At 39.1% G+C, this 13,446-nt stretch overlaps 1 protein-coding gene across 5 annotated transcripts in view; it reads left to right on the forward strand.

Moving 5' to 3' along the window:
* EPS8L2 (EPS8 signaling adaptor L2) overlaps nucleotides 1-13,446 on the forward strand; it is a 96,668-nt gene that overhangs the window by 66,598 nt on the left and 16,624 nt on the right. For all 5 annotated transcript variants that reach the window (XM_087950775.1, XM_087950776.1, XM_087950777.1 and 2 more), the window contains 6 exons: nucleotides 946-1,025; nucleotides 1,391-1,517; nucleotides 5,771-5,859; nucleotides 8,477-8,551; nucleotides 10,833-10,981; nucleotides 12,838-12,964. In XM_087950775.1, the coding sequence (XP_087806901.1) occupies nucleotides 946-1,025; nucleotides 1,391-1,517; nucleotides 5,771-5,859; nucleotides 8,477-8,551; nucleotides 10,833-10,981; nucleotides 12,838-12,964 (647 nt within the window). The remainder of the gene's footprint in view (nucleotides 1-945; nucleotides 1,026-1,390; nucleotides 1,518-5,770; nucleotides 5,860-8,476; nucleotides 8,552-10,832; nucleotides 10,982-12,837; nucleotides 12,965-13,446) is intronic.

Here is a 13,446-nt window from a genome sequence, read left to right on the forward strand (position 1 = left end):
TGAGAGCACCTGGATTCTGGACTGTGCTAGATATAGCTAGATTCACACAGTATTTACTTTCAAAACCTGGTTACGCTGATTCTTTTCTTTCCAAAAAGTCTGTCTGAAAACAAGTCAAATTCAGATTTGCTGCAGGGATGGCTAAAAAAGGACACATTTTAAAGGCTTATGAGGATTGTGCTCAAGAACAATTTCATTACAGCTCTTATCTGACAAATCTTTGGCAACGAGGCCCATGCTGAAAAACAGAGTCTGGAATTGGCCAAATCGATGAAATTCTGTCAAAATGTTCTTAGATGCATGATTGCTACATCCAGAGCAATAAAATAAATAACTATGTGATACTTCCACCTTCTGAGTTTTTAATGAATACATTTAGTTCCCAAACTATTCCTTCTGTTTTCTTTGACAGAATCCATTGATCTACGCTATGTTCATAATATTCATGTCAAAGAAAGCTTCATAGGGTAGCTTGATACAGGGAATGTTTTTAAACAAATAATTTAATTCCACTCCTATTTTGTTTTCTTTCTGTTGACAATATAGGTAGTCCTCAATTTACAACCACAACTGAGCCCAACATTTTTGTTGTTAAGTGAGACATTTGTTAAGTGAATTTTGCCCCATTTTACGATTTTTCTTGCCTCAGTTGTTAAGTGAACCCCTGCAGCTGATACTAACTTAAGTGAATCTGGCTTCCCCATTGATTTTGCTTGTTAGCAGGTTGCAAAAGGTGATCACATGGTCTTTGGACACAACAACGGTCATAAATATGAATCAGTTGCCAAACATTATAATTTTGATTACGGGAATGTTGGAAAGGGTCATAACTGTGAAAAGCGGTCATAAGTCACTTTTTCAGCATCGTTGTAATTTTGAACGGTCACTAAAGGAACTGTTGTAAGCTGAGGACTAACCGTACTTTGCTTTTTGTGTTTTTGGCAGAGTACGATCGACGAAGTAGTAGCTCCCAGGATTCTGAGGAGTCTCGTGCAGCTTTAGCACAGAAGATTGAAAAAGAAACGGTTAGTGATAGTAATTTTTTTTTTTAGAGTTATATGGGAGGGGGTGAAGTAACCACTTGATGATAAAATCTGTTTGTTGATTGTCCATGTGTTACCAAAAGAAATGTTTTTTTGAAATGCAAATAAGAACATAGCAGGGAAAGATGCCCTTGTTCAAACATTTCTCTTCACTTGGTCTGGAGGCGGCTCACAATTTCCTAGTGGTGATTATTTAAAACAAAACGTACCTGCTGATCACACTGAATGCTCATGATTAAAGCGGCAATGAACATTTTGACTCTTAATCGGGGAGATGCATAGTAAGTTCGTGTGAGCATGATGGACGGCTTCTAGATCTTGGTTTTGTCTCTTTTGTGTGTTTGCAGCAAATACTGAACTGCACCCTCGATGATATTGAGCTCTTCGTGGCCAAGCTTCAGAAAGCAGCAGAAGCATTCAGGCAACTGAACCAAAGGAAGAAGGGAAAGAAGAACAAGAAGAAAGGGCCAGCAGGTATCCACAGCTAAATCACTGGCTGTAGGAGCAACTGAATATAAGGCTCTTTAGAGGGTGTATATTGTTAGATTCAGGGAATTTTCCCCTTCAAAAGGGAAAAAGAGAGCATCCTTAGTTTATGTCCAAAATGGGATGACACAGGTTTGGAAAAATGTACATGAGATAAAGGGATAATGGCCTATGGGACAGCCTTTCTATTTTGACTTAGCGCACCCTGTGCAGTTTTTTCCTCAATTTCCAGAAGGACTTGAACATATTTTTGTTCTGCTTAGGGGTGATTAATGATAAAAGGGCTGCCTTTGTTGATTTGTTGGTTTGAAAAATTATATGACTGCCCAACTCTCTCATGGTGACTCTGGGTGGCTCATAGAGTACAAAACCCAATAAACACTCGTTTCCTGGTGACAACAATCAGATCAGCCACTTGAAGGGCTCCACATCACTCTAGGTCCCCAAGCATGTTGGTAGAACGTATCTTCAGGGCCTTCCAAAAAAATATCAAAATTGGGCCAAATTTATCTCTGGAGGGATAATGTTCCACAAGGAGGGAGCCACCAATGAGAAGGCTTTTCTTTTTGGCCCGTTATACATCTCCTTAAGAGAGAGGACCCATAACAGATGTCAGTATTAGAGTAGGTGTGATTTTTATTGGCTTTGTGGCTTTGTTATTCTTTGAAATTTTTTCTTGTGGAGCTGGACAATGAATTATTTTACAAATAAGCAAATTGGCACACAGTCCAGGGGTTAGAAGCACTCGGCCAACCCTCAATTAATTCTCTCTTGCTTTGGTGGCCCTTGCAATTTTTTATCAAAATAAACACAAATGTTTTTTTCCTGAAAATTTCAGCTGAATGAAAATGAGATTTCGTGTTCATTTTATATATCATTACATGCACATCACGGAAGTGAAAGAAGCAACAAATACCAATCTCAAGGATTCTTTCAAGAGCCACATTTGTTTTTTTAATGGTGACCCCACTGCACCACATGATGTAGTTTATTATTATTAAGCCAGTTCTGTTAAGTGATGCCTGCTTTCATATACAGTGCATTTAGAAAGTATTCAGACCCACTTTGCTTTCATCATTTTTGTTATACTGCAGCCTGATTTTATAGTTGTTGAAATTCATTTTTTCCCTTCATTAAACTACACTCAGTACACCATAATGACAAAGTGAAAACAGAAGTTTAAAAATGTCCGTAAATGTATTAAAAAGAAAAACTGAAATATCACATTGGCATAACTATTCAGACCCTTTGTAACAACACATGAAATGTTGTAATGACGAGGCAGCCGAGTTGTTTGATCATGAACAACTGAATCATGATGATCTTTATTGGAGTCTAGTCTTGCATTTATATACATTTTTAATTATCCTCCATCATTGGTTAACTTTGGTTACTGCTTAACTTTCGTTACTGTTTAGCACAGTAATCCATACAATTAATTATCTCTAGTTAAAGTCTAACATATGTTTACTTTCTCTCTCTAATCCTCCTTTAGATTAGTGACTTTGTTTACCTGAGTTGTATTTGCTTGGAAACATTCTTTATCTGAGGTTTGCCATCCGAGATTGGAACATTCCTGCAATTACAACTCTACAATGAAATTTACCTCCAGTGCCCCCCATTTCTCTTGATCGTTGCTGACATGTTTCTACACCTTGATTGTAGTCGATCTGTGGTAAATTAAATTGATTGGACATGATTTGTAAAGGCACACACCTCTCTATAGAAGGCCTCACAGCTGACAAGACATACTGTAGCAGACCAAAAGCCATTAGGTCAAAGGAACTGCCTGTAGAGCTGAAAGACAGGATTATTGCAAGGCACAGATCTGTGGAAGGATACAATAAAATTTCTGCTGCACTAAAGGTTCCTAAGGGCCCAGTGGCCTCCATAATTCTCAAATGGGAAAGGTTTGGCACAACCAGGACTCTTCTAAAAGCTGGTCACCCAGTGAAACTGAGCAATTGGGAGAAGGGCCTTACTAAGAGAGGTGACCAAGAACCTGATGATCACTCTGACTGACCTCCAGAGATTCTGCATGGAGATGGGACAGAGGTCCAGAAGGGCAACCATCACTGCAGCTGTCCACTGATCTGGACTTTATGGCAAAAGGAAACCTCCCCTCAGTGCAAAACACATGAAAGCCTGCTTGGAGTTTGCAAAAAAGCACCTGAAGGACTCTCACACTGTAAGGAATGAGATTCTCTGGTTTCATGAAAACCAATATTGAATTGTTTTGCCTCAATTCCAAACATTATGTCTGGAGGAAACCAAGCACTGCTCATCACCTGCCCAATATCAACCCAGCAGTGAAGCATGGTGGTGGCAGCACCATATTGTGGAGGTGTTTTTCAGCAGCGTGAACTGGGAGACTGGTCAGGGTTGAGAGAAAGCTAAATGGAGCAAAGTACAGGGATATCCTCAATAAAAACCTGCTCTGCGGTGCTCAGGAACTCAGACAGGGTTGAAGGTTCACTTTCCAACATGACAACAATCCTGAGCACGCAGCCTAGATAACACAGGAGTGCCTGAGGGACAACTCTGTGAATGTTCTAGAGCAGGGGTGTCAAACTTGATTTCATTGAGGGTTGTGTTTGACCTCGGAGGGCCGGGGTGGGCATAACCAGAGGGGCATGGCCATCATGATGACACTTGTGTCGGGGGATTTCTCTGGTGGCCCAAGCACTCTGCCAGCAAAAATGGGCTCCCGAGTTCCATTTTCAGTTGCAACAGCCTCCTGGAACCCTTTGCCAGCAAAAAGGGAGGGAGCTCGGGGGGCACGCACAGCTCTTCCGAGCTCCATTTTTGCTGGCAGAGACACCATGGGCCTGTCCTTCACTTTTTCCAGGGCGGCCACACGGGCCAAATCTAAGCATCCTGCGGGCCGGATCCAGCCCCTGGGCCTTGAGATTGACACCCCTGTCCTAGAGTGCTCCAGCCAGAGCCCTGACTTGAACCCTATTGAAGGAGGGACTGAAAATGGCTGTCCACCGACGGTCGCCATCTAACCTGACTGAGCTTGAGAAGATTTGCGAGGAAGAATGGCAGAAAATCCCCTAATCCTGGTGTGCAAAGTTTGTCACGGCATACCCAAAAAGACTAAATGCTGTCATTGCTGCCAAAGGTGCTTGAACATAGTACTAAGTGAAGGATCTGAATACTTATACCAATTTCTTTTCTTTTTCTTTTTCATAAATTTATAGACATTTCTAAAATTCTGCTTTCACTTTGTCATTATGGGTTACTGTGTGTCATTATGGGTTACTGAGTAGATTAGTGAGAAAAAAAATGAATTTCGTCAACTAGAATTAGGCTGCAACATAACAAAATTGATGAAAGCGAAGGGGGTCTGAATACTTTCTGAATGCACTGTACACTCTATCCCATCAGGCTTGAAGGATCCAGTTCAAATTCTGAACCAGGCCAGTTCTGAACCCCACTCCCCTCTTTCCTTGCTCCGTTTCTCTCTTCTTGTTCAAAACTAAAAGCCACTGGATGAAGATGAATAAGGGTCCTCTTTTCATTTCTAGCTCTTTCTTAGTCTTGACACCTCTCAGGTTTTGAGGCGGAGGATAGGAACACTGGCCATTCCCTGTCAGGATGGGGTCATTTTTCCCCGCCCTTGTGACTTGGGTTCAAGTTCAGTGATTCAACTCTCCCTGTAAACAGTGATGCTCTTTTAATTAGGAATAAGCAAAAGCACATAGAGATATAATAAAAGGCATCGTTAAAGACCTCCAATGTCTCCAATGAAAAAAACCCATCTCTCGACGTGTCCCAAGAGACTGGGAAAATATTTAGTTTTGCCTATAAGGCCTTTGAGAACCAAGCAACCCCCAAACCCCCATGGAATATGAAGAAAAAAATATACTGGTATTTTGATGACCAGTGTTTATAGAGGTAGCTTTTACTTATGCTTTGAAAGGGTTAGGTGGCTGTTTCTTTGTAAACTGTTCCAGCCTTTCCTCATATGGAGACTCTAAATATATCGAACTACAGATCCGGCCTTTAACAGATTGCAGAGCCACTGGCTGTCCCCCACTGGCTGTGCTGGCTGTGGAATGATGGATGTTACAATCCATTGCACTGAAAGGCATCCAGTTTGGCAAGATTGGCATTTCAAACACTAAGTGCCCTCAAGGAATGTAGATTATTATGGTTCAGCATGTCACATTAATGTTTCTTTATGCACGGGAGTGTCAATTTATTTTTAAATGTGTTTATTATTTTTTGGTCTGAAGAGGGAGTTCTGACTCTGCGCGCAAAACCTCCACGTGAAATCGAGTTTCTTGACTGCTTTCAGAAAATCAAGCTGGCATTAAATCTTCTGGTAAGAAGCAAAGGGTGTTGGATATAATTTTCTCTTATCTCAGTTCGATAGATAATGGCATAGTTCAGTGGTGGCTAACCATTTTGGGCTCCTGTGCCAAAAATTGTGCGCACACTTGCACTTGCGTGCTTGCATGCCAGCACCCAGAAGGCAATGCATGTGCCCCCCCCCCCACACCCCTGCACATGCATGCGCAATCCCCCCCGCTGCCCCCTTACCTGCACTGCGCCTTCCAGCTTCCAGCCCGTTTGAGGCCTTTTTCGGCCTCCCAGAGGTTGAGGAAAGCTTCTGCAGGCTTTGCAGGCTGAAAAATGGGTCTGTTTCATCACTTCCAGTATTTCTGGAAATACAGGAAGTGATGAAACTGACCTATTTTTCGGCCTGCAAAGGCTTTCCTCAAGCCCCTCTGGGAGGCCAAAAAAGGCCTCAAACAGGCCAAAAATCAGCTGTGAGGCGTGCACATGCACAGTGAGGTATGTTTGCCTGCGGCTCGCATGCCGGCACAAATGGCTCTGCGTGCCACAGGTTCTCTATCATCGGCATAGTTGTTTGATTCATGCTGTTATTGGAAATCAACCAAATATTATGCTTACATAGTCAAAGATTTGAGAATCTTAGTAGAAAGTAGTAAACAACTTTGCAAAATTGCAAAAAAAAAAAGCACAAGGTGGTGTATTGCAGCTGACACTTTAAAAAGTCACAAACTCAAGCATTAGTTTTCCATTTCATAAGATGCATTGAGAATTACCGACAGAGAGACACTATATGTACATTACTACTGGAAAATAGGAGCTGGAGAACAAACAGTCAAAGGCAATATTAAAGGAAGATCCAAAAAAATATCCATTCACAAAATATCAGCATATAGGACAAATACTCTTTTGCACTGGTAAATAGTGCAAAGCTTGTATACATGTTACATGTCATGTCATATAATGAAATCTCATTTCAGCTTCTACATTTGACTGTAATACAGAAGAAGAAATATATCAATCCTTTCTAAAAAAAATTCTTGACAGTGTAATCTTGTTGTACATGAGGGGAAAAAAACAGAATAGGTTTCTCCTCCATAGCATTTGACTAAAAATGTACTGAGAGAGATAGAAACTGTACAACACCAAATAATATGTGTACCATGTGCAAGATCATTACCCTTTTGGCAAATGTTGCACTATTGGCAAATCACACAGTTAATATGCCAGTTCAATACCTGTGCAAATCTTAAGGTAACCTTGCATGTGTGTCATATAAGAGATAGTGTGGTTCAAATTTACCTTCAGTCCTAGAAATTCTTCCTTCCTTAGCAAGCCCTGCCTGATAAGGATGCTATGTGGGAAAAGAAGGTGGGTGGAAGAGTGCTTTGTAAAGCGTCTTGCACTCTTGAAGGAAATAATCTCAAGTAGATGGGTAGGTAGACAAATGGATGATGGATACAACATCTGATTTTTACTGTGTTGTGTTATTTGTTTATTTATTAATCAAACGCATAGGTACATATTACAACCTCAACTGAGCTCAACATTTCTGTTGCTAAACAAGTTGTTAAATGAGTTTTGCCCCATTTCACGCCTTTTCTTGCCACAGTTGTTCAGTGAATCACTGCGATTGTTAAACTGGTAACAGAATTGTTAAGTGAATCTGGCTTCCCCATTGACTTTACTTATCAGTAAATCACAAAAGGTGATCACATGACCCCTGGGACATTACAATATTCCTAAATATTGATGCCAAGCATCTGAATTTTGATCACATGACCATGTGGATACTGCAATGGTTGTAAGTGTGAAAAACGGTCATGTCACTTTTTTCAGTGCTGTTGTAACTTCTAACGGTCATTCAACAAATGGTTGTAAGTTGAGAACTACTTGTATATGGCCGCCCATCTCACAGAAAGTGACACACTGTGATTTACTACAATGTTACACTGATTCTTGCCAAATGAGAGAGGTGTCAAGGCTACACAAGCAGTTGCCAGACTGCTTCTATCTATCTATTAAGTCTTGTGAAAATAGCAACAAGGTAGCACATTATTTCCAGTATAACAAATAGATCTGTCCATCTCTCATATCAATACCAAGGAACAAAGCAACTCATAGGGTTTCCTTTGCAGTTTAGCTCCCTCAGGTGCTACATTGCTGAAGATTCAAGCTTTGGCTGCCCAGTGGACTGCAATCAATGCAGGTTGCTGTAAAGCAAACCCATTATACAATTTAAATAAGCTCTTGCTAATTAAACAATGTTTGATTAACAATACAACTGTATGTTCCTTATAAACCTCAAAAGAACTCTTCTGGATTAAGTGAGATCAAGTTAATCTTAGTAATTCCTGCAATAGTTGATCTAATGCCAAGAGGCCAACTGCCCACTTGATCATGGGAATAAGGTAAAGTCATAATACAGTACTTTGACTTTGCACAAGAATCTGCATGTATGATTTATGTTATTTTAGAGAGAAATAATTTACACCATCTGGATTGAAATATGCTGGATATCTTCTTGGACATTTCTTGGAGTTGCTAAATGTTTTTTTCTGTTTGCATTTTATTTTTGAACAGTTTTATAACATAATCGAATATAAAATATATTTAGATTTAACTTGTTTTTCTTCTCTCCTCAGGTCAAACTGAAAAAACATATTCAGAATCCAAGTGCTTCAGAATTAGTCCATTTCCTGTTTGGACCACTGGAACTGGTATAAATTACCTTCTCCTTTATTCAATAAATTTTAATCCAGCATTCCTCATCTAATGGCACCCAGATATGTTGACTTTTGATTCCCTGAATTCTAACCAGCCATGTTGCATGCAATTTCTGGGAGTAAGTTTGAGAAGGGTAATTAAATCACCAATAGGCATGTTTTTCACACATATTACATTTTTCTAGCCTGTTTAAATATTCATCTATTCCAGATTAGGGATTGATTTACAGTGTTCCCAAAGTAGTAACCTAGGAGGTTGAAAGGTCATGACAAGTTGAGAGGATTTACTTCAGTCTCCTCACAATATCTGAGTATGGAAGCAAGGCTGTCATATCTAATAAGTCAACACATGTATGACTCTGGAGAGGCACATGACTATTTGGTGCACCACCAAAAAAGCAAAGAAAACAGATTTATCTTTTTTAAAAGAAAAAATAAATGTGGTAATTGCAGAGATTTTTACAATTTCCAAAAAGGTAGTTGTATTAGTCTTTTCCAGCAAAAGTAGGACTCTTACAATACAATACAAAACTCTTACAAGAGTCGTGGTGGCCCAGTGGTCAGAATGCAGTATTGAAGGCTAACTCTGCCGACTGCCAGCAGTTTGATACTGACTGGCTCAAGGTTGACTCAGCCTTACATCCTTCTGAGGCCGGTAAAATGAGGACCCAAATTGTTGGGAGCAATATGATGACTCGGTAAACCACTTAGAGAGGGCTGGTAAGCACCGTGAAGTGGTGCATAAATCTAAGTACTAAGCCTAAATGCTGTTGCTCTCTTAAAGCACAACATGAATTGTTGCAAAACTTTTGGGGGAATCACAATCCAGTCATAGCCATTCATTACTAACTGCAATGATGGAAAAATAACAAGACATAATAGTCAAGCCATGTAATAGGAAGGTAATCTGGGGTAAATATAAAATCTTGATAACTATACAGTACATGGAATTTCCCAGCCTCCTTTATACTGGGTTCTTTTAAGGTAGAATCCTTTTGAATGGTTGAAAAATGGCTTTGAATAACTCAGATTTCTCTCCACCTAAATTTAAGCTGCCATTTATGGGATAAGCTATCAACTGACTCCCCCTCTATCTCTTTATGCACCCTTTCCAGCCTTTCCATAATCTCTCACAGATGTGATTCCACAATACAACCATGCGGCAACACAATCCCTCCTTTAATTGTGTCCCAAGTACATAAGCAACAGAGTTTGAGCTGTGATAGCAGAATACACCTTTGGATACTTGCTCCTCACTGTTCTCTTTTTGCAGACACACATGACTCGCTCCATCCAACCCTTATGCAACAATAATAGCATTTAGCGTTCTTTGTAGTTAATTTTTCAAACATTGATAAGCCTAACATTAGTCATTCTGTAATTGAAACTTTTGATCTTGGGCTCTTAGCTGGTACAGAGTTATATAGAAAATTAAATGACCATACTTTTGAATGATAAAACTGAGTAAAATTGGAACCGCACCTGAAATGTGTTTATTATTAAAGTGGCTTAAAACTTCACTTAAAAACTGCATCTCCGTTATCTGAATCTCTGCTATTGCCCTCAATGGCAACATTCTTAACATCACACATTTTCTGGAGGACCTAGATGGCACCAACCCATTCTCTTGATTAGCATAGTGCATTTTGCACTCAATTGTGTCTGTACTGCAAATATGGACTTTAGAAAAGTAAACTTGCTGTGAACATCCAGTAAACAGTATATTAACTCCTATTTATCACCCAAGTACTATTTAAAAGAATACCTTGGCATGGCACCAACCTGGAAGTAAAAGGCCATGACTAAGCTTTGATTTCTAGATATTTTCCTAATCCAGCAGTTTAAGTACAGGTAGTCCTCGATTTACAACCATTTATTCAAAGTTACAATGCCACTGAAAAAGGTGACTTATGACTGTTTTTCACCCTTACGGCTACTGTAGCATCTGCATGGTCACGTGATCAAAATTTGGATACCTGGCCACTGGCATTTATTTATGACAGTTTCCCACTTTTGCAACCTTCCAACAAGCAAAGTCAATGGGGAATCCAGATTCATTTAACAACTGTGTTATTAACTTAACAACTGCAGTGATTCACCTAACAGCTGTAGTCATCAAATGGGGGAAAATTCACTTAGCAATGGACATTTTGGGCTCAATTGTGGTCATAAGTCAAGAACTACCTGAAAAGGCCTAAAGATTGATATTTCCCAATGTTTTAACCATAAAAGATTTTTGGAAATTCTCATTTGTGATTTCTTGTTTGTAATCCAGATTGTTAACAGCAGTGGAGGCCCTGAATTTGCAAGGTCTGTTGTCAGTCCACTTCTTTCAAAGGATACTACAGATTTTCTAAAAGGGCATCTAACACCAAAGGAAATGGCATTGTGGGAATCCTTAGGAGGCACCTGGACAAGATCAAGGTATGTAAATAAAGCAGAAGAGGAACCCAAAGAAGGATTCTTCCAGACTAATCTTATGATTGAAAACAATAAAAGCAACAGCAAATACAAACTATTAAAAATACAAGCAGTAAAATGCAAAAAGAAAAGAAGTGTGAAAAAAAGAAAACAAAGATTAACTTCGCCCTTTATCCCAGCAACTAAAGGGCAATTTTAATCGTTTATTCCATCTTTAAATATATAATTTCTCTTCACTCAATAGCACATCTTGTAAATAAAAACCAAGATCCAAATGGTTTGTCAATTGTTCTTTGTTAGCAAAAGTCCAGTAAGGGAAACCAGATACAATTATTTTTTCTCTTTTAGCTTTGATTGAATAAGCTAATTTTGTAAACCTTCCCTGAGTTTTTTAAGAATCTCATTTTTAGTCCCTTCGAAGAGTCCCAGAGCTAGTTTTCTATTCATGTTGGAGCCACAATTCTTTCAGAACTTTAACAGATTTTTTTGTGTGTGTATTCAATAAATAACATTCATCCTTTTGTTTTTTCCCCTCCAACAGAATCTTACAAGACCTTAATAGAGTTCTTTTGTATATATAGTATTAAAAATTATTGAAGTCTATTTCCTGGTTCAAAAGTTGTGTATCTACTTTAGGGAACATTTGTCAGTGTTATTTGTCAGTTCCATTTGCTCGTCCATATCTTTCTCTATATCCTTGGGTTTTTTTTATCACAACTAACGTAAGTCCCCTTCAGTATAATTTCAAAATTATCCATTGCAACTTGTTCTCTAGCATCATTGCAACATGCTATGTCTATCTTATTAAGTTTACCTATTTTATCAAAGTTTGACAGATAAATATTCCAATATTCAAAATATTCTGTGGACCCTTAATCCATTATTAACTTTCTAAAATCCATATTCTAAATACCCTTTTACTGCATAATTGAAAATTGTTTATGTATTTATTTTTCTTTATCTAATTTATATGGCCAACAATCTCACAAGCAAATTTGGGTTGCATACAACAAAACTAAAACCACATTTATATTAAGGAGAAGGAGAGTCATCCAATGAATACAACTAAAATACAACTTGCTGATCCAAAGGGTTTTAATCACTCCAGTATAATAAAAAAATAATATATCCCAAAAGTGATTAGGAAATGAGGCTCAGTTAAGCTTAGTTTCCATAGAAAGTTCGTTATGAGGGTGAGTTTGATGGAACCCTGACTTGTAGGTATTCAACTCATAAGTTGACTGCAAAACAATAGTTTCCATGGTCTACTTACAAGGAGTGGTTGTCCACAGTCATGTGGATAATCTCAACAACCTCTTCTTCCTCCAGAAATTTTGCCACCTGGATCCTGCATCCAGCTGTGATTCTCCTTGCGAATATGGCCCTGTTACTAGCAGGACATCAGATCACCATGGTGGTCACAGGATGTCTCGTGTCTTCCTTGGCTGAAGTTGGTGAAAGGCAAAATTATCTAAAATGCTATCTGAACAGAAATAAAGTAGACTGAAGGCAAGAATTTCCCTGATTTAAAAAGTGAGGCCCTTAGCAATGAAGCACACCTTAACTTTTCTTCCTTGCTAGTGCCTCTCCTCATGAATTTAAAACCATAGAGACCCAAAAAACACTTGTGAACCACAGCCAGGAAGTGGGGTGGTTATCTATGTTGTGAGCAATGGTTGTTTTGTCTCTAGCTTTGTAAGGTCATTGGTAACATTTGTATGTGAGCTAAGCAGTCCGAATGCTGGTGTTCCAAAAAGATGCTCAGCTTTGAGGACTAGTAATTATAGTCTGAAATGGGAAAAGGCTGCGTATGTTCTTGCTGCCTAGAAAATAAACTTATTTTTAATATCTGTTCCAAGAGCTGAATGGCCAAGAGATGCCAACATCCCAAGATATGTTCCAAAGTTTCACAATGGATGGGAGCCACCCCTGGAAATCTTTCGTGGGGCTCCATGGGAAATTGATATTGGCCATTTGCAAGAAGAGGTACTTTCTAGATCCCCTTTTCTTTCCTTCCTTCCTTCCTTCCTTCCTTCCTTCCTTCCTTCCTTCCTTCCTTCCTTCCTTCCTTCCTTCCTTCCTCCCTCCCTCCCTCCCTCCCTCCCTCCCTCCCTCCCTCCCTTCCCTTCCCTTCCCTTCCCTTTAGCTATTTATTCAAATTGTGAATGTTGTTGTTAAAGTAAATAAACAAATCTATGAAGGGTTCATATTTTAAAAAAAAAAAATAGTTGAATTGATCATTCAGGACATGTTGAACATTTTTAATACTTAGCTAACTTGCAGCAACCTAGCTAAGCACTCCCTAGGCTCATCCATGTGAATTTATTTGCACTGTTCCAGAATCAAACTGCATCTTTGTGTTCTCTTGTCATTGTTGTGTATAGCAACTGAGCTGATTTATTCGTGACTCGCCAAACAAACCAGAAAAAAAAAACCCCTCTTTTTGTTTCCAGCAGTGAAATTCTCAA

Source organism: Notechis scutatus, chromosome 1, assembly GCF_049901735.1.
Source record: "Notechis scutatus isolate UNSWTSFEM ecotype Mainland chromosome 1, rNotScu1.2, whole genome shotgun sequence".
Lineage (NCBI taxonomy): Eukaryota > Metazoa > Chordata > Lepidosauria > Squamata > Elapidae > Notechis > Notechis scutatus.